Source organism: Ylistrum balloti, unplaced genomic scaffold (genome assembly GCF_031769215.1).
Source record: "Ylistrum balloti isolate Yb309-2 unplaced genomic scaffold, AGI_CSIRO_Ybal_v1 Utg369746, whole genome shotgun sequence".
NCBI lineage: Eukaryota > Metazoa > Mollusca > Bivalvia > Pectinida > Pectinidae > Ylistrum > Ylistrum balloti.
This window is the reverse complement of record NW_026781953.1, coordinates 867,686-889,277: the sequence shown is the minus strand read 5'-3', so window position 1 is coordinate 889,277 and position 21,592 is coordinate 867,686. Positions and strand designations below refer to the sequence as shown.

The 21,592-nt window shown below is 33.6% G+C and overlaps 2 protein-coding genes across 2 annotated transcripts; one reads left to right on the top strand and one right to left on the bottom strand.

Annotated features, from left to right (window-relative positions):
- Window positions 1–925: 925 nt before the first annotated feature.
- On the bottom strand, window positions 926–6,766 carry LOC132543240 (NADH dehydrogenase [ubiquinone] iron-sulfur protein 3, mitochondrial-like). The gene is made up of 6 exons (XM_060206723.1): window positions 6,690–6,766; window positions 4,712–4,780; window positions 3,555–3,805; window positions 2,310–2,435; window positions 1,537–1,656; window positions 926–1,252 (listed from the first exon to the last, which is right to left on the bottom strand). The coding sequence occupies exons 1-6, from the start codon at window positions 6,751–6,753 to the stop codon at window positions 1,085–1,087; spliced, it is 798 nt and encodes a 265-aa protein (XP_060062706.1). The 5' UTR covers window positions 6,754–6,766; the 3' UTR covers window positions 926–1,084.
- Window positions 6,767–6,983: 217 nt separating this feature from the next.
- Window positions 6,984–20,840, top strand: LOC132543239 (cyclin-dependent kinase 10-like). Its single transcript, XM_060206722.1, has 17 exons — window positions 6,984–7,245; window positions 7,800–8,021; window positions 8,260–8,332; window positions 8,786–8,857; window positions 9,159–9,261; window positions 9,846–9,927; window positions 10,164–10,231; window positions 10,741–10,793; window positions 11,186–11,255; window positions 11,601–11,660; window positions 11,838–11,961; window positions 12,132–12,181; window positions 13,350–13,439; window positions 13,819–13,871; window positions 14,852–14,933; window positions 15,380–15,437; window positions 20,355–20,840. The coding sequence occupies exons 2-17, from the start codon at window positions 7,929–7,931 to the stop codon at window positions 20,373–20,375; spliced, it is 1,152 nt and encodes a 383-aa protein (XP_060062705.1). The 5' UTR covers window positions 6,984–7,245; window positions 7,800–7,928; the 3' UTR covers window positions 20,376–20,840.
- Window positions 20,841–21,592: the final 752 nt, after the last annotated feature.

Genomic DNA, 21,592 nt, shown 5'->3' with positions numbered 1-21,592 from the left:
AGCATGTAGTATACTGAGGTACACAATATAAACAGCTTAAGCGTGTATTTTACTGAGGTACACAATGTAAACAGCTTCAGTGTGTATTATACTGAGGTACACAATGTAAACAGCTTCAGCATGTATTATACTGAGGTACACAATGTAAACAGCTTCAGTGGAATCTTGGCAGCCACCATCGTTTGATCTTTATCTGCTCTTTGATTTTTGGATCTTTCCTCTTATCTTCTCTGTATTTGCTCTTCATGATAAGACATTTGAACATTCCTTTACAGAAATAGCAATGTTAATCTTCACCTGCCAAATCAAAATGGTCGTCTAGAAGACATTCTTTTCTTCTAATCAGTGCTAAAATCAAACAGGCACAAGTAGAGACTAATGGGAACATATGTATGAAATTTGAGAGAGATCCGTTCAGTACTTTTTAAGAAATAGGGATAACAATCTTTACAGGGCGAAATCCAAGATGGCTGACTGTCGGCCATTTCCTTTTTCTATTCAGTCCCAAACTCAGGCACAACTAGAGAGAAAGGGGAACCTACATGTGAAATTTATGAAAGATCCATTCAATATTTCTCAAGAAATAGCATTAACAATTTTAAAAAGTCAAAATACAAGATGGTCACCTGTTGACCATTTTGTTTTCTGATCTGACTTTAAATCAAATCAGTACAACTAGACATCAAAGGGAACCTGCATATGATATTGGAGAAAGATCCATTATGCACTTCTCAAGAAATGGTGATAACAAAAATTTGTTTACAGACGGACGGACAGATCACAGACAACAGACGTAAGGGATTTGAATAGCCCAGCATTTGATGAGAGTGGATCATATGGTGGGTAAAAAAATGTTCATCACCACAATAGACTTATCCTACATATTTATCAATTATCAAACCGCCGGGTACACAACAACAAACAATTCTTTGTCACAAATTTATTTACATAGTGAAGTAACAAACACTGGTAAAAACACACCACATATAATGTTTTCCAAATATTCATTATCACTACTTCACTGTCAACAGTTACAATGTTATTGTCTTAATTTCATTTAACACATCTCCTATTGTTGTGTATCTTACGACTTTGTTTCTGGTTCCTTGGGTGTTTCTGAGGCTTGATCACCCTCTGTGAGTCGGAACTTAGGGAAAGTTTCCCATGGACTACTGTATTCGAATTTCCTAAACTCCTGAGCTAACTCAAGTGGTTCAACTACCACACGTCTCTCCTCATCGTCATATCGTACCTGAAAGGAAGTTAAACGACAAAAATTATAGGAAAAGGTCACACAACAATGAAATAGGCCACGTTTAAAACATTTAAAATGATAACATGCATTACTGGATATGGTAAATGTATCCTTTTCAGTAGAGCAAGTCAAAAGCAGACAGCCAACCACTTAATAAACACTGATCACATAACCCCAAGGGGGACAACTCTTGCTCCAAATAAACCCCCTAAAACCCAGAAATCAAGACTCCTGTGCAATGTCAAACATAGTGAAGTTAATAGATTGGAAATGTAACGTACCTCAACATAACCAGACAGTGGGAAGTCTTTCCGGAATGGATGACCTTCAAACCCGTAATCAGTCAGGATTCTTCTCAAGTCAGGGTGGTTGGCGAAAAACACACCATACAAATCCCAAACCTGTAACAGTACAAAACAAATTACACCCTGTCTGATAGTGATTTAGTAATATCTGATCACATCAGAAACTCGATTTCTTTGTATAAACAAAACATCTGCTATTTGCTAGCTTAGGCGGTGTTTTAAAAGCATCTCAAAGTATAAGCGACTTTGTGTTTGAATTATAAAGAAAAAATGTATGTAAAATTTATAAATCAATTGCATACAGACACACTTCACACCATAACCAAACATTCTTCTGTGTGCTACCAAAGGAAAATAAAAATCAAATTATTTGTAATTTTTTCAAAAGATCTTTTTCAAGCAGAATCTACTGGTCCCAGTTTCACGGATCTTACTTAATTTAAGGAATTTTCCTAAACTTGAAAATTCCTCACAGTCAGTAAATCATTACATAAGTTAAGGACATTTCTTTGAATTTCAGTTTTCCCTTAACTTATGTAATGCTTTTTCTATGGTATTTTCTTAAGTTAAGGAAACTGTGAAACTGAGGCCAGAAAGCAAAAACGCATGTCCAGTATATATTTTTTTAAAATTCATTACATGTATCTTTACAGTAATGGATTCCTGGAAGATAAACAAAAAAATTATCAATGTTCTGATCAATATGGACAACCATGTGATGATAATAACACAAAGTGATGAAATCCTACCTCTCGTTCCATCCAGTTTGCACCATGAAACTCTGAGGTGATTGAACTCACAGGAGTGAGTTCATCTGTGTAAGACCTGACCTTGATTCGAGAGTTGAAGTGCAGAGACATGAGCATGTAAATCATCTGGAATATAAAAAGTCACTAAAGATAGAATTATAACTACCAGGTTTGTACCTAACACTCTTAAAGATAGAATTATAACTACCGGCTTTGTACCTAACACTCTATCTACAACGAGATACTATGGTGGAGAAAATGATATCAGAACTCTCATCAACAGGTGATGAGACTCAACAAAGCCCATATATCAATATATCCACATATGTAAGTGTGCTTATTTAACTGAAATATTCTACAGTTTCAAAACTACTTCAAAATCAAAGCTATTGTTAAACAGCTTTAAATTTGGGAGCTCTAATGTAAATCCAGTAATGAGTTAGACCTTATAAAATAGCATTTCTCCCCCACACCAAATGTCCTACCAGGCCATTTACTGAAAACCTATGTAAGAACTTGAAACTAAATAACCCGGAACGCTGCAGTTCCCTTCTGATACACCGCCTCATTAATATGAACACATACATCAAGTATGAGGTCCCTTTGACAAGCAGTGCTGGAGATAGAGCTCAAAATTTTCTTTTGATGTAGGTCAAAATGTAGGTCAGAGTGACCTACTTTAAATATGTGACACCGTCTCACCAAGCTGAACCTACATCCCATGAGTTGAGTTCTTGTAATAAGTTGTAGTCCCCTCTATTGGTGGGATACTTAAGTTCCCTCCAGTTCCCACTGGTTCCAGGTGGAGTATTATGGTCCCCCCCCCCCTTGTTTGGGCATAGGACTATCAACAAAGTTTTTAACTATGGAATTCTGTTATAATAAGAAACATGTGATGAATTTGAATATAATTATCTAATTAAAACATCATTTAAAAAATCTTAAAACTTTTTCATTTAAAAACTGGATGTTTTCACAGTTAGTGAATATTTAGTACTGTATTTTTAAGGTTATAAGCTGCGTCTATTTTCCTCGGTGGTTGGGCATGCAGCTTATATGCGGGAGCAGCTTATATGTGGCATAAATGATGGGCAGTCTTTTAGCAATAATACTAATCAGCAAAATTAACACGACACCTTTCGAGGAATCAGAGTTCTGATAATCTAACTAATATTGTAGTTGAAAACTAAACACTGTAACTTTATACAGTATACAACGTCAAATAAATTACAGACTAATACATACCTCAAACCTGTACTTTCGTGCAGGGACATCCATGGCAGTAACATCTATTATGTTAAGGAACTGGCCTGTGTGGTGATTCTTCAGAAAGGAGATAACAGGAAGGATCCCTTCAGGGTGAACGAGAATGTCTAGTTCATCTCCAGCTGTGATTCGCACTTCCTGAACATATTTGGGAATATTTTCTGCCACATATTGTCCAAATGTTTTCAGCTGGTCTGTCTCAACCTTCCTTTCGACCTTCTTAATTGTGGCTGGAAAAAAAGAGTGTTTTATTTTTTGTATAACCTGATAACAAAAATTATAATAAACATCACTGTTTCTGCCTATAAACATATAAAGTCTTTTTTTTCTAAATGTCCTTTGAAAAACTTTTTCTTAAACAATTCTAAAAGAGGGAGTATTGTTCTATCGGGTATATCATACAATCTATCCTGAATGATATATAACTGAATCATGTCAAAGAGAAATATATATATATATATTACTGTAGTGAAATGAATACAGATATGAAAAGTCTCCTGTAGTAACGCATGATTCTAGAACTCAAATATCTGAGCCCCTACTATCACTGGACAGTCTTTACTTAATCTTAAAGGATGGGCTGAAAATTGATCATGAGGAAGAGATCTCTGGACAAGACTTAAATGCCCCACCCCCCTCCCCCTCCTCCCCAACCAACATATATATTTCCACAGAACTACCATTTCAGGTCATGGCAATGGTAATAAGTTAAAGCCAACCAAGTTTAAAAGAGATGAGCTGGAAACTGAGTGATCTGATCTTGGAAAAGACCTAGATTGCTAAAAACAAACAAACAAACAAACAAACAAACTATGGGGCAACAACTCTATCAAATACAGTCAAATCTTAACACCATTCCAGATTACAAAACTTCACCTCATGCTACCTTGATTATGCTTATACCAAGTTATAGAGAGATCAGTTCAAAACTGTCCCTCTACTTCAAATCAAGTTACAAAAATTTATGACAGAAGTGAATACAATTTCCACACTACACCATAATACTTAATGTCAAAATCACTGACATATATATTAAATGCAAACTGAGCAGTTGATGAATTTGATAACAATGAAAGAGCAACATTTTTATAGTCTCATGTCATTTATCATAACCAAAAATAAAAATTTATTCTTACGTTTTAAGGACTCAGCTGAGGTACTCTCAAACCGGAAATGTTGTATGGCAGCAGGTGCTTGTCTTGGCACTATTATAATAAAAAAAACATCATTGTCAATTATAGTGCAATGAATACATATACACATATATATGTAAATGCATCATTATGTAAAACTCAATTTCTGATATTGGCAATTTGCATGATATAGTTCAAATGATACATTAAATCAAAATGTTTCTTTGAAGGTCAGGCATCTTGATAAGAAAAATCACACCATAAATTTCTAATTTTGAAGAACATATTTACACATATAGCTCATAATATCATTCACAGACCAAAACCGAGACATTAAATTTTATAAAATCACTGAATTTCTTACAGGTATTTGATAAATCTGGATTTAGAAGAGAATGTTTATAATTTTGAAAATGCTATGCGTTTGTCCTCTTTATATAACTTTCCATATTATTTCTATATATGCTGGTTGAAGGGAGATAATTCACATACACAATTGCAGTGTTTTCAAATATAATGGGGGGACTGGCCTTCAAATCAATCATTTTTGTCTTTTTTTTTTTTTAGGGGGGGGGGGGGGGGGGGGATGGGGGGGTGGGGTGTTGGGTGTTATTTGAAAAATCATTTCTACTCATGGCAAACAACATGAAAATGCAGTTATACAGTAATAATAAAACATAACTAACTTCAGAGCCACAATAAAACTCTATCAGCTTTGACGTATATAACTTCAGGTGAATTTCCATGGTACCAGGTATGTGGTGCTGATATTCCCTACCCACAGCAGATTGTGTTTTCCAGTGAAAGTGAAATGTAGTTTTGGCAATAATATTGGCTATCGAGTTAGGTGAAAAATATGATGCCTTTTTTTGTTGCAAATATCTAGAAGAACTTTTTGTTTCAATTTCAGATGATCCTGTATTTGAATAATTGTTATTTATTACTCAAAAGCAGTAACTATCACCCAAATGCAAGAATAAAAGGTGTTTCTGGTTTTCCGAATGCCTATATTTTTGGCTACTAACAAGTATCAGTAACCTGAGGCAAAATCACTTAGATGCTTGACATATATATCTTACAGACAGATGCATGTGATCGTCAGACTATTAAAAGTAACAAGGACATTATAATCTAGTTTTCTTATTATGGTTGGTGAAAAAAACAACTTGAATGGTATGTTAGTCAAGTTATATCAAATGCATATCTTGAGTCTGATTATTTTTCTCCGTAAATAATGAATGTGGAATTACCCAAACAAAAACCTAAACTTACACATATATTATTATGAACTTTCATAAAAAACCAAAGGTAAGATCTGGTTTTCAGACAAGTATTCATCTTTCATGTGTCTTTTCTGAATCAGAATGTGATAACTCAGCATTGCTTAGACAGACATTAACCAAACTACTTGTTTGCTTATTTTTGTTATCATTTTCTTTTTATAGGCCATCAAAAACATAATAAGAATTTTAAAAAAATCCCTACCTACCGACGATACCTGTTTTCATGCTGAAACCAGAAGCACATATTTTTCTTTTGGACTTGCAAACACATTGCACTTTTTTTGTCTTTTACTAACTGATATACGGATTTCTTTACGCTTTTGAAATTATGCATATTGATGTTATGCAAACTTAAAGAGTGTATTCTCCTTAACTTAAACATATGAAGAAAAATATGCACACAAGCAGAATTAACCTACTTGAATTCAAAAGACGTTTAAGTAGCTAAGAACTTATTCCCCATGTACGCAGTACGGAATTAATGGTCTTTTGTGCTACAGAGGTACGTAACCAGTTGTGCAGAAAAGTACATCATTGACAAAAATGGTCATAAACAGTCTGATGTTGGTGCCCGAAGTAACCAGCACAGATCTGATTGCGATGGGTACCATAAATAATTCATGAAACGATTAACATTGTTGGAAGTGAAAATCAGTAGATGAGACATATACAAGGTGACAAAATTATGAAAACCTTACTTTGGCTACATCGAGCCAGTCCAGTAACCGCAGGCCGAATCAGCCTGCAAAGTCTTGACGCCATCTTGCCGGTGACCTTCGTGGGGAGCAGTTATTGACATCTCTAAATGGTGTATATCAATCAGGAAATACTGTTTGACATAGGACGACAGCTTGGTTAAAAATATAAAAATATAATTAAATTTATGTGAAATTGGTTCTCATCGATGTTAGTCAAATGGTAAACGATCTTAAAAATTAGTAATTAACAGCGGGTCCTTTCTTTTCACTTCCGGTGACAGGAGAGTTCCAATACAGGTGCACGCCGCTCGACTTACAATTATTTCGCTCTTAATGCTTATTGTAAAATGTACACCAAGCATTCATAATTGACAACATCATAACGAACCAGTGATTTGTAAAACAATGCATAGTAAAATGGCATCGGAATGTAATCAAGCCACTACGTAACTGTGTCTGTGTAGCGGAGCTGGACGGATGAAAATACAGACGTGAAAACTAATCCCGTTACATCTGTATTCATCACTCTCTTGATCACTGGAGCTGTACTGTCTTGGTCTGTTATGGAGTCTGGAGACTTATTCACAAATATCGTTTAATACTTCAAACAATGCCCATAAAGTGCATTTTAAATGCTGTTTCCTAGCACCAGATTGCTTGCATCATCTGATTTAAGAGAAATACTGTATTATTTTTCTGAATGAAATAGCTTGTTTTTTTCCTTTTTCACATGTCATTATGAGCCTCAGTTTTCGATTGTTTTTTTTAATTGTGTTGAATCATACTCTTTATTCTTTAAACATTTGTCTTTAAGTCTTATTACCCTTACACTGTGAACTATTAAGTGACGTAACATATAGCACAATATTTTGGTATTCAGTCATAATTAATGTATGTGTTATGATCGTTGAAATTCCTGTAAATTATCACAATATAATATACAAACATATTTACAGACAATCTAAGCATTATAGGTCTTTCCATGCTAATAGCCACATCAGTATTGAATCCACATTCCAGTAGGATAGAAAGCAATATGTTTGTCAAAGTAATATTATCTTTATTTGTGTAGATGCATTGAGTGATATGTATCATCTTACTTAATTTCAGATTTTCCATTCAGCTTCTGGTAATTGTACCATGTTTTACACTTAGAAGTACACTTCATTTATATTAGTGAAAGACTGATGACCATCATGTTGGATTAAAGGAACAAATATATTATCAGGAAACAAAGTTATGGCTGGGATGGAACGTCAGACTAGTACAGAGAAACTGGCATTTGTATCAATGCTAAATGGAGAACTACAGGAGGTTCCTGAGCATGCCAGGGTAAGATAACTGACCACAGAGGCTGGTATATGTCTTTCAATAATCATCAGGTTATTCACTTTGTCTGTCAGCTGATCACTGATATCTTAATAGTTCATATAGTGAGCAGTAATTAGTCACAAACAGTTTATTGATATAAACTTTAATTTGACTTCATTAATTATTTGATTTTGCCATTCTGAACAATTTCATGGAAATTTCATTATGTGTTGCCAATAATGTTTTCTTTTTGTTACAGTTGGGGAAATGCCGCAGTGTGACTGACTTTGAGAAGTTAAGCAGAGTGGGAGAAGGCACATATGGAATTGTCTGTAAGTGTAAGATAACCATTTTCTTATCCTCAATACTCCAGCGATTTTCATCACTTACACTGGCTGTAGCTGTGGAATATGTCATGACAAGATTGAAAGCACAAGTGAAGAAATTTTATTTGTTCCAAGAGAAGAAAACTAACCAATCACAGGCTGATACGCTCCTTTAGTTTATAGACAGAGAAAGGAAAATTAAATCTGATGTGAGACTGGTCGACATAAATTGATGTACCCAGGGTCTTTGCCTTTTGTGATTGACCACTACAATTAAATTTGATGTTTGTTTGTAGACAGAGAAAGGAAAATTAAATCTAATGTTAAGTTTGTTTGTGGTGAGAGAAAGATTTGATGTCAGTTTTGTATATAGACAGAGCCAGAGATGTTAGATGTGATGTTGTATTTGTTTACATGAACAAGAGTCCTACACGACATACATGATGTTGTTATTTACAGACAGAGCCAGAGACATCAAATCTCACTCCATCGTCGCTTTAAAGAAGATGAGGATGGAAAGAGAAAAAGATGGTAAATAGATTTTTTTATTTCATACACGAAATAGATAATTGTCTGAATTGGGTATGGTAGAGATGTTTTTGAAACACGCATGAAAATACCTACAATTGAACATAAATATTCAAGATGTCACATTAGTATTTCAATATTATACTTACTTTTCCACACATTAAACATACTGATTAGTAAGCTCTGCAGTTCTTCATATGAAATATCCATTTGTGTGAAGTTTACAAACAGTTACATTAATTTCAATGTGAGATAGTCTGTCAGGAGGGATGTGAAAGAAATGTACAATATGTTTGTTTTGTAGGTATTCCCATCAGTGGTCTTAGAGAAATAGATATTCTGTTGAATCTTCGCCATGACAACATAGTGGAGTTACGAGAAGTAGCAGTTGGAAAAAGTTTAGATAGGTTAGTGTTGACATTCAGAAGGACATTAATGTCATTAGAAACATGAATTTTTAAAATTAAACAAGATCTAAGTGAAGAATCAATACATTTTTATATATTAGTAAGTACATTTATGTCAATCCAGGATTTGATGTCTATTGAAGGGACTACATGGTAAGATTTTATTACTTTTCTCCTGTTCGCTTTCGGGCAAGCGATGTAGTACTTAAAATTAGACTACCACATATTTACAAAATCGTAGCACTGTTTGAGAAGAATTGATAAAGATTATCTACTGCCATTTGGTATGTATTGGAGATAGCTTAGTTCATCACATGACCTTTTCGGAGCCTCGTTTTAACTTCATGCTTTGGTATGATTTCTTAATTTTCGTACAACTCACATGTGCAAAGTCATTGTTGACACTCCCCGAAGGATAATGATGAATTATTGTAGGGTCACTCCTATTCTTTTTTGATTTTTCAATATTTTTAATAAATTGTTTATAAAATACAGTAACTGACACTTTCATGTTTAATCTCTACTTTGTGTTTCTCTCTAAAAAACCGACATGTTTGTTTTATCAGCTGTGTTTGATGTTGTAGTATTTTTCTGGTTATGGACTACTGTGAACAGGACTTGGCATCACTTCTAGACAACATGGCAGCACCATTCTCAGAAGCCCAGGTAATAACACTAGTTGCAGTTTTGAATTAAAACAAAGTTCCCTGGTTTTATTTGCATGATTTTCCCAGTGTTTTAGAGATTTTTTAGTGTATCATAATTTTGACTAATTTTCCAGCATCTTAATTTTTTTTTGTCTTTTTCATTTCTACGTTTTTTTTGACAGGCTTGCACAAAGAATACATTATTAATGAGTTGAATAAGAAAAGTTTTGAAAACTTTTCAATATATTTTTACAGGTGAAGTGTATTATGATACAAGTGCTGAAAGGTCTGCGGTACATGCATGAAAACTTCATTGTCCACAGGTAAGTTTTTTATTTGTTAAGAAAATTAAAATTTTCAATATTTATCTTTTAAAAAGTGTCGGATGTTACTAGCTGTGTATCTTAATTCACATATTTTTGTCTCTTTGATAAATCAATATAAACAATTTATTTATTTTTCATTGAATTGCCTTGTATATAAAGTAACAACTGACAATTAGAAATTTATGGATTTTACGAGAAGAATCAAGGGTATTACTTTAATTAGCTTTGGTTGGTTCCTCATATCCCTTGCCTAGATATACCACCTGGTATTTATGGAGGAAGATTTAGGGACAGGAACAAACTAAGAACAGTAGTTTTAAGCAAAAAACTCAGGAACTTGTTGCGATTGACTGCATGCACTACTCTTCAGTTGGATTTGATATTGTACAAATATTGGGGTTTGAAGAAACTAACTGATGTATGGGTTTCAAAGCATTCTGTTTCATCTGTTAGCTCTCTTGCCTTTTGATAAGTTAGACATAAATGTTAGTTGCCTTTTCTTATAGAGACTTAAAGGTGTCCAATCTTCTAATGACAGATAAAGGAAGTGTTAAGATAGGTGAGTTATGTATCAGATCAACCCATATTTTACAGACTACTGTTACAGCTGAAGGTTTGAATATTCACCACTGTAGGGGATATTGAAAGAGAGTTTAAAATGATATATTATGACATTTTGTTAAAAGCCTCTATTCATATTTGTTTTTTTTTAAATTTCTTTGCTATCCCAGCAAATATTGATCTTTTTCTCAGCTGAAGTATGTTATCTTTAATTGACATCAATTAAAAGAAAATGCATAATGACACTTTAAATAGGTTTTTGGACATATTAATAAAAACTTGCAAAGAGATATAATTAAAACCAGGGTTAATGAGAGAACGACATGACATTGACTTGTCACAGTAGATCTGTGCAGTTGATATAGAGTCCATGTTTATCTCTGTTGTCAGCTGACTTCGGTCTGGCGAGGAAGTATGGACTACCTCTAAAACCGATGACACCAAAAGTTGTCACTTTGTGGTAAGTCTCATGATGATCATTATTGCACATTTAATTGGTAAGAAAATTATTTTTAGATATTTTATAAACGGAACACTTGCATGATAATTTAACCACTTTATTGATGTTTGCCTCACTATAAAATGATATCGTCTTTTTTAAACCATAAAATATTCTTGCAAGTATATAGGTATTAATGCATTAATAAACAAACTGTTGACACCCTTCCTATTCAGATTATACAGGCAATTAGTATATAATACTCTCCATCCTCCATAATTTTTTCTGAATTAAGTACAATATATTTTGTGATTGTGGGTAGAACTTTATCAAATAACCACATATCTTGTAATTTCTAACCCACAGGTACCGGGCTCCTGAACTGCTGTTGGGCTCCAAAGAACAGACAGTTGCCATAGATATGTGGTATGTACCCATGGTTAATATCAGAATTTTTAATGTCATTGTATCCAAGTGGAACTTATATTTGGTAATTTTGAGAAAATAGGTCTTTAGAATCAATATATACATTATTGTAGAAAATTATGACAATGTTCATAGTTTATGTTTCAATAAAAACAATGATTGATTCACATTTTGAAGGTCCGTGGGGTGTATCTTTGGAGAACTCCTGGCACATCGTCCCCTGTTACCAGGACGATCTGACATCCATCAAATAGAGCTGATCATTGAGATGTTTGGGACCCCCAGCGAAGCTATTTGGCCGGTATATATTTGACTGTTGTGAATAAAAATGTCTAAAGAAAAAACAAAGAATCTAGTAGTGTGAACTGAAGAGTTAAAGAAAAGTAAATAAATTATATATTTCATAAATCATTTCAAATATATTATTACCAATAACTGAAAATAACTGAAAGCAAATTTCTCTTTTTACAGGGTTTTAATCAGTTACCCATGCTAGACAGCATCAATCTGAAGAAACAGCCGTAAGTTATAAATACAAACTTTCTTTTTAGCCCTTTCACTGATACAACAAAAGTTAACATTAGATTTAATGTATGACAGGTAGTATCTTTTTTTTGTGTAGAGCATTCTTGATGAATCTAGTACACTGAACAATATGAAAGTTTTATTGCGTCAGGTATCGTTTGGTGTCCAAACTTTTTTTACAACAGAAAAGAAAGAACAACATATGCAGTGTAACTCTTTCTTGATGAAAGTGACATCAGAGTAAAAACTGTATTCTTTGTATTAATTGTGTGTGATTTATACATTTCAATGTACATTTTTATGCTATCCCTATATTCACAGTCATTTTCCAATATCCAGTTTGACCTCTCACTTTATTCAGGAGACCCCTCATAGATTTAGAGATGATAATGTCATGTGACAGTTTTGAAAACGAGGCAGTTCATTTGTATACACGAATACAAAAAATATAGTGACTCTTTAAGTAAACCTTTTTTTTTTCTACACCCAAAATTGTTACGGATAATTAAACATTGATAACTGAAATTAATTTAGAATTATAAAATATATTACATTGATAGCCATCATTTTTATAAAAATCAAACTGCAGCCATACATGTATTGTAAACAACTTAAAAAGGGTTAACCAAGTTCCGCCTGGTCAGTCTATCAGTCGATCTAGTGGAATATATTCACCATCCAGATTGCTTGTAAGTTTCCATCTGCCATGAGAAGTTCTGGGGTTTTTGACCAATTTTGAATATGGTTAGATAGGCCCCAGATCCATCAACCCTCCCGAAGAAAACCTTGTCTCATAAAATTTTAATTTCTACTTATGGATTAGAGTTAATAATCTGCACCAATTTAACTTTAAGTAGGAAGGAAAGCAGAAGTAGGAACTAAAAGGGCAGTAAATTTAGTAAGCAAGTAAGGAAGAAAAAAAACATTTGTTGGGTTGGGGGGTTTGTAGGGGGTGGGATGGGAGGGTGATACTATACCGCTTGCCTATATACATATATGGCACTATTTGAAGCTAATTCAACAGGATCTAACATTAGATTTCATAACTCGAAACTGTGATGTTGAGTAGACAAGCTAGAGATCATTACATCATTAACTGGTGAGGCTGTGAAAAGTGGCAGAACTGATAGTAACCTTCTACAATACCTTCCTTATTTATTACAGATACAACAATCTTAAACACGTGTTCTCCTGGTTAACTGATGCAGGGATACGACTCCTTAACTTCCTCTTCATGTATGATCCAATGAAAAGGTACAACATAAATTGTCTCATGATCCTTGTTATTATTGGGAAAAGACTGTTCCTCCATCCACAAGTAATGGTATCTGACAGATAATTTTCTGAAATATAATTCTATTTTAAAGAAATTGGCAAACATGAAGTATGTTTAAATTTTAATTTGATCAAAGTGAGCATGACATGATGATAAATGAAAATGAGTTCCTTCTTTCATTTCTGGCGAGTACATTGTGAAAAGTTTTGAAAGACTTCCATTTTTGGATGTAAAATGCATCCTATTTAATTTGAAAGCTGGGAGAAATAAAGATAACATTAATTTGTTTCCATGTAAATAGCATAACACGGTGTTTACTTTTTATAAAATAATAATTGATGATTAAATGTTTAATAGGGCTTCTGCAGAGGACAGCTTAGACAGTTCCTACTTTAAGGAGCAGCCATATCGTAAGTGTTATATTTGAGCTGACCTATTTGTGTATATGTGAGCTGGCTTGAGCTATTAACGGCCCCGGAGTTCTCAATTGATTTCTGTCGAATGAACAATCTGTTAATACATGATATGTACACAAATCATTAGTCATTAAATGAGGTCAAAGGTCAAAGTTCAGAGATGTCCAACTTACAAAATGATCTGCTGAATCCCTAGGGAATTTGTTAGGGCTTGATTTGATTTTCCCTGTCAATTTTTAATCAGTGTGTTTTCACTTGAGGAAAGGGATGGAGGGGAATGGGGATTATTTTCAATTAAATTAGCAATATTGTCACTTAGTGGTAAATATTACACATTGTGTTGTGTAAATGTAATTTTAAAAAGTTTTCTATGTGTTTCATAAAAATGATTGGCAATGATCTTAAAATAATTGTGCAGGTGACAGGCATATGAGGCAAGTACGTAAACTTTTATGAGATACCTGTCAGTAATTTTGTAATAAATACTGATATTTTCTTAGTTGTTGGAATATTCTTCATGCAATGGGAAAAAGGTTGATTAAAATAATGGACACAGTGTAGTAATAATTTCATGATAAACAATGTTGAAAGCAAAAAATGCAGTTTACAAATTTTTAAATGGGTCACTGCTAAAACTAAGACAAAAGAACAATACTGAATTTTTACTGTGACTTCAGAATGTCTGAAAATAACAATACTGAATATATTTATTGTCATTTTAGAATGTTGAAAGAAAATAAAAATGGTTTTTATGTACAAGTTTTGAAATGAGACACTTCTAAAAACAATTTCGAATATTTAATGAGTTGAATGTACAAATTTTTGAATGAGTCACTGCTAAGAGTAAGATAAAAAACAAAAGTGAATGTTTACTTGGGTTGAAGTAAAGGTCCATTTAACCCTCTGTGGGTCTTACTTTCCTTGTCCAAGTGCATTAGTTTGTTCATAGCTTTGTTTTCTGTGTTACAACACAGCGTGTGATCCGGAGCTCATGCCAACATTTCCACAACACAGACTCAAGCGGAAGGCTCCACCAGAAGAAAAGGCAGAAGAAAGGTGAGAAGCTATAACTAAGGATTTCTGTTTGATGGTGAAGGATGTTTGAAATGTCAGGGAAAAAATAAAAAGGGGGTCATGGGCTTAACATTGATTTCGGTTATTGGTACCGAAAATATATTGTTCAGAAAGAAAAGAGGAAAAACATGATGCAAGCTGATGGCTATTTATTGAATATGATTGGTCAGATGTCCGAATTCTAAAGAGGGTAATGGTTATTGAGAAGAATATTTGTAATTGTAAACATGGCATGCTTGTTATAGCTAATGTCTTGTGTAATATAATATCTTTCATTACAAGGAATATTTCTAAGGAAGCTGGTTTAGATTTGCTGTGAAGGTTATGTAACAAAAGCGAAGTATCGTTAATTCAACAAAATAATATATATATATGGTATGGTGTCATGTTAAGATTTGGATAAAAAATCATAATATTTTGGTTTTCAGAAAGCAAAAAAGAAACTCTGGGTCCTTCCAGGACTTTGGCAATACAGCCCTGTCATCTGTAAGTAAAACTTGATGTTTGGTAAAATTCTTTATAGATGTCATGCAATATGCTTGTAAACTTTTAAAGAATTTTCAGGGGGAGGTAATTGTGCATTAAAAAACTAAAAATCAGAAAAGAAGATTATAGATCACATTTTGATCTATTGATAATTAAAAAAACAACTCATATTGGGTCGGTCAACTGTATAACTTAGTTTTTTATTTTAAGAGTACAAAATTAGTTTTACTGGAATTTATATCTATGAATTGGGAACGTCTTTCTAAAATACAACAAAGTGGGCAAGCAAGTTTGATATCCCTTTTAAGTCTGGCCTACGTTGGATTTTACCTTTTTACTGTGGTTGAATTCTTCGTATTAATGCAATAAAACATATGCTGAAGAACAATGACCATTCACTTGCACGCTTCACAGTGATTCCCTAGTTTCCTGTTTCTTTTGTCGTAACCAAAGAAACCCCTGGTTCAGCTGTTATCATGTGTATGTGCATGCTATACCTTCTTGTGTCTCTTCACATGGGCACTTTAAATTATCAAAGTGAGTTCAGGTTTTCTTAAGTCAGAATAAAGTCACGCTTGGAGTAAGCCGTGAAGTTCTTCCTCAGATTGATGTTGTTGGTAGAGTTATGTCCCTTTGACCTTAATGTTAAAATGTTGCAAAGGTGTCCTAGGTTTATCTCTCTTCTGATATAAAACCGTTACTGTGATTGAATTAGACTGACAAAAACTTTAGTCCAGGTTTTGTACCACTATTGTGATTCAAACATGTAACTTCTACAACAAGTGAAGACCATGCAAGGTTTGATGTCAAGATTCCTCACCATTGTTACATAGTGTTCAAAGTACCCTTCCTCATTTGTCCCTATTCCAGCCATCCACTGTCTGTCATTAACTACTCTATCTAACATTATTTTCTGAAAAGTACTCAGGTCCCTCTTACTTTGAGTTGTAAATTGTCCTATTAGGTTTCTAGGACTGATTAAGAAATTAATTTTACCGACAGGTGGCCGTTTTCTTAATTTTAACAGTTATAGGGTTCTTTTGCTGTTGTTTGAAGTGCTGGATAGATCCTTCTCAAATACCATGTTTAGGTCCCCCTTGGTACCTTATATTGAATTGTCTATTTTCATACGGATTGAAAAAACCCCAACAAATGTCTGATAGGTGGCCATCTTGAATTTTGACAGTTATAGTGCGTTAATGCTGTTTTTTGAAGTGTTGGATAGATTCTGATAGGTGGCCATCTTGAATTTTGACAGTTATAGTGCGTTAATGCTGTTTTTTGAAGTGTTGGATAGATTCTTCTCAAGTATCATCTTTAGGTCCCCCTTGGTACCTGATAGTGTATTGTCTAGTTTCATACTGATTGGAAAAAAAAACAACAAATGTCTAATAGGTGGCCATCTTGAATTTTGACAATTATGGTTTTTGTTATTGTTACTTCCGGGAACTGAATGGATCATTCTTGGACTTAACTGACAGACGGCTATATTATATTGGACGGTTATAGATTATTATGCTGCTTCATGCGGAATGCTAAATGAATTATTTCATTGACAAGTTTCTCATCATCCATAGTTATACATTTTCAATTGAATGACCGATTGTGAAAACAAAATGGCCTTCAGCCCCTTCTTAAAAGTATTGTATGGATTTTTTCTTTCAATTTCAAATATCAGTTGTCCTTTGTCCCTAGCTGTAATGTTTGATTGCAAAAACAAAATGGCTAGCGGATAGCCATCTTGGATTTCAACTGTGAGGTTGTATTATTTCTTTATTGATTGCATAGGTTACTGTTGGTTACTAGTTGCACATATTTTATATCAGAACTCATGGGGAAAAAATGGCTGACAGGCAGCCATCTTGGACTTTGACAATTATGATTTGTTATTAATATTTCTTGAGAAGTACTTGACAGGTTAGAATATGATTTCACGAGTAGATGCTCCTTAGTCCTGTGATCTGCATTCTTCATTTTTGGACCAATATATTGATTAAAGTGGTCAAAAGATGTTTGTTGACAAATCTTAAGATAACAAAGCTTTTTCCAAAATAAATTCGGAAATGGGATATGTGAGATTTGGATGCATGCATCTCCTGTTAAACTCACTCATATTTTGAGAAACCATTTCATCTCTTAGTATTGGAACCTGTCAAAATTTTGGAATTGGTATTCTGGACTCGCCTGACCAAATCGTTCAACAATTATTTATTGCATATCAATTATAAAGCAAAAAGCCACATTAGGATATTTTCAAATTTATTACTTTGATTTTGTAACATATCAGTTCCAGTTTCTGACTGACATTTGTCACAATATTAAAAACAAAATGTTAATAGCAGACGAAAGAAATTGTCGTTTTCAATTACAACAGTAACTGGGTCTTTGAAGTGACTGCTGTGCCGTATTTATCTTGTAATATGTCCATGCTTCGTGACATCTTTGCCTGATCAGTAGCCTGCAATTTCATTGCCAGCAATAAACCTATCCCCTGATGTGGAATCAAGTTTATATGTCAGAATCTAGATTTTTTTTATTGAAGGAAAAATAGGATAGTTTTATGCATTGGAAGTGGAAGTTGTCACATTCTCATTACATTTCGATCTGTTTTATGTTGAACTGTTTCATGTTGATACGGTTGCTGTTAATGACTACAACACTGACATGTTTTCATTACAGCTGACAACCGTCAAAATGACATATTAAATCATATTGTGGATAGAACAGTACTTTTATGACTTGTGTGTATACAGATCAAATGATCAGTCTCTGGTTAGATGCCAATCAGGGAACCTGGTAGAGTTAAAAACATTGTCATATGCATGGAAGATTTTTAGCTCACCATCATCAGATGCTGGGTTATTCAAATTGTCCTACTTCAGCAGTCCGTCTGTCTTTCTGTCCGTAAACAATTTTTGTTATTGCTTTTTCTTGAGTACTAAGTGGATCTTTCTCAAATTTCATATTTAGGTTCCCCTTGGTCTCTTTTGTGCCAATCTAATTTTTGGGGTTAATCAGAAAAAAAAGAAAGTGGCCGACAGGTGGCCATCTTAGATTTTGATTTTGAAAGTTTGTTATCAATACTTCTTGTGAAGTACTGGATGCATCTTTCTTAAATTTCATATGTAGGTTTCTCTTTTTCCTTGTTGTGCCTGTTTGATTTTTTACCTGATCTGAAAAAAAACAAGATGGCTTCCAGGCAACCATCTTGGATTTGGCAGGTAAAGATAATCATCACTATTTCTGCAAAGGAATGTTCAAATTTCTTATCATTAAGAAGCAAAAAACACTGAAGAGAAGAGCAAAGAAGGGAAAAGCTCCAACTTTCAAAGAGCAAATGAAGATCAAACAATGGCGGGCAGCAAGATCCATCTCAGATCTCTTGTTTTTTGTGCATCTACTATTTTATGGGCGATGTCCAGTTTTTATATTAAATGATACATGTTGAGATTGTCTCAACAGATATTCTTCACATTTACCACATCATAACATCAGTTCTGTACCTGCTGGTTTTCTGGTTTGTATAGAAGGGTATTTTCTAGTTTGAAAATAAAAAAAGAATGAAAAAAAATTAAAGACAACTTACTTAGGAACAATGATAATTTTTTTTAACATATTTATTTTTAATTCTAGAAGTGGAATTAGATTTTAGTTAAAATGACTTATTGCAGCATTCTCCCAGGTTGTATCACCAACTCCTTCCATTGAAATGTTTTTTCAAATTAAACTGAAATGTCTAGCAGGTGTCTGTCTACTGTATCCTTATATTAATAGTCATTGTGTATTTCCAGTGACTTGACAGACATGTTAAATACAATGTGGGTAGTTTTATTCATCTAGTTTCTTCAATTAATGATAAACTTTTATCTAATTAATAACACTAGCTTTGATAACCATGTATGAAGGTATCGCTTGAAATAAAAATGTAAATTTAAAAAAAGAAGGAAATTTTCTCGTGCGTCTAGGTTTTGAAATGCTATTTCATGATTTCTTACAAATTGATAGGATTAAGATCTTTGATAGGAAATTACGTTAATATGCTTCCATCTGGACTGAGTGTTTACGTGTGAATGCATTACTGAAATAACCTTGAAAACAAATTTTCAAGATCTGGTTTCCCACACTCTTGCACAAGCCTGCTGAGGGAGAATAACTTTTTAAAACACTGGTTAATCCCTACAGAGGTTAAATGAAAGACAAGCAGAGTCTGTTAATTTCAAACAACACTTTCATTTTACAGGAATTTAACGTTTAAATGTAAAATCTTAAAACGTAATTATATTATCAGGGTATCCTCAATATATTTCAAGGTCTCTTGGAAATTGATTTTTCATAAGATGACAACCTAAAGATGGAGGATACTTAAAACTAATGGAAGCCGAGCTAATGCTTGTGCTTAATGAGATATAAAAATGTGGGGTTTAAGTAGAAAGCTGTGTTATCTTCGAAAGCATTATCAGTGTCAATACAAGACACAAGCTGTCATGCAACCTGTCATGATATGATGCGACAAAGTCACTATTCTTTGTCGTTAACGGGAAAACAAATTGAAGTATATTTCTAACTTGCCATTAAGAGACTTTATTTGTGTAGCGAAAATCGTTGTATAATAGACACAGTTAATGGCACAATATAACGCTGTAAGTAATGTATGTAGGATATGAATATTGTTAAAGTCAGTATATAAGGAATTAACAGATTACGTTTATATGTAGTATAAATGTTTTATCATTAATAGATTGGAAACTTCCTCACAGGAAATTTGTAAATCTTTAACACACAGTTACAAAAAACAGTTATATCTTTGTTTTTTTTTTCAGTTAATTTTTTAAACATAAAAAAAATATTGTTTTTGATAGGGAATGGAAAATATTGTTGTAAACAATAAAGTTGATAATTACTTAAACATATTTTCAGGCTAAGAAGAAAAAAGTTTGATGCGATGTTACTCAGCAAAGATAATGAAGATTTCGATATCTCATACGTGACCAGGGTGCTACAGTAATGGAGGACGTCATCCATAGGATGATCAGGGGAATCTCACCCAGAAAGACAATGTTTGTGTGGATTCTTGTTATTGATACAAATTTCTGTGTCAGATATTGGGACCTGCAGACACGGATTTCCTTGCCATAGAAACATGTTTCTGACAGCAAAGACCTCATGTGACAGGCATTTCACGTGTGAAGAATCAGTGATGATGGAAAAAGTGTCAGACTTTTTGTGTGTTCAGTTCTCATTACAAAATGTAACAGAACTGTTACAAGTAATGGGATAGACAGACATTTTAAGAGGATGATGGGATTTTCATGACAAAATGCATGTGTTGATAATACATGTGAATTTGATGTTAGAAGAAAAAAAAGAATAAAAAAATAAAAAAAGATATTTTTTAAGATTTGATATGATTTTTTTTATCTTTATTTCTTGAAAGCTATGCGATGGTTTCACTCTTTTCATTATCAGGAGGATTAGACACTCTCAGTATGGCTGTCAGAACAACAAACTGAACAATAGGCCCAATGGGCCTGTATTTCTCAACTGATTGGCAGCATCATTTCAGTCAATTTGCCAGGGTATGCAAACTTGAAAGCTCTTCTTCTCAGGATACTACATCTTCAATAGTATAACCTTTGACCTGTTGGTTAGAAGGTTAATTGATTTGTAGGCTGTGGATGACATATTGCTATCATTGTTTGAGTGTATTTTAATCACCTTTTGGTTACAAATGTTATTAGGGAAGGTGAATAGCTTGTGACGTAAAGTTGATTCTGTCCACATGGAGTTAGGTCCCAAAAGGGGTGAAATTTTGCTTAAGAATGCTATATTTCCATGATTTCAAGGTCAATTTCAAGTGCATTTGGTCTGAAACATCCTTTGGGAAGTAAATGAAGTTGATTCAAGTGATGGGGACGATTCAAGTGATGGGGACATGTCCCCAAGAGTAGAAATAAACTAAATTTGCTTTAAAACGCTGCCCCTTAATGACTGAGTGGATTTCAATCAAATTTGGTCTGAAACACTACTGTTGGAGTTAATTATTCCTAATATCAATTTAAATGCTGATCTGACCCCTGGGGACATGGGGGCTGGGCTCAAAAATAGAAACTCAGAATTTTGCTTTCAAATACTGCTCCTTGACACCTTAGTGGATT

Coding starts and splice junctions, on each gene's coding strand:
- LOC132543240 (XM_060206723.1), bottom strand. CDS start 6,753: ATGGCGTCAAGACTTTGCAGGCTGATTCGGCCTGCGGTTACTGGACTG. Junction 4,781..6,689: donor ACTGGCTCGATGTAGCCAAA/GTAAGGTTTTCA, acceptor TTATTATAATAG/TGCCAAGACAAGCACCTGCT. Junction 1,253..1,536: donor CACTGTCTGGTTATGTTGAG/GTACGTTACATT, acceptor ACTTCCTTTCAG/GTACGATATGACGATGAGGA.
- LOC132543239 (XM_060206722.1), top strand. CDS start 7,929: ATGGCTGGGATGGAACGTCAGACTAGTACAGAGAAACTGGCATTTGTA. Junction 8,858..9,158: donor GATGGAAAGAGAAAAAGATG/GTAAATAGATTT, acceptor TTTGTTTTGTAG/GTATTCCCATCAGTGGTCTT. Junction 11,661..11,837: donor ACAGTTGCCATAGATATGTG/GTATGTACCCAT, acceptor CACATTTTGAAG/GTCCGTGGGGTGTATCTTTG.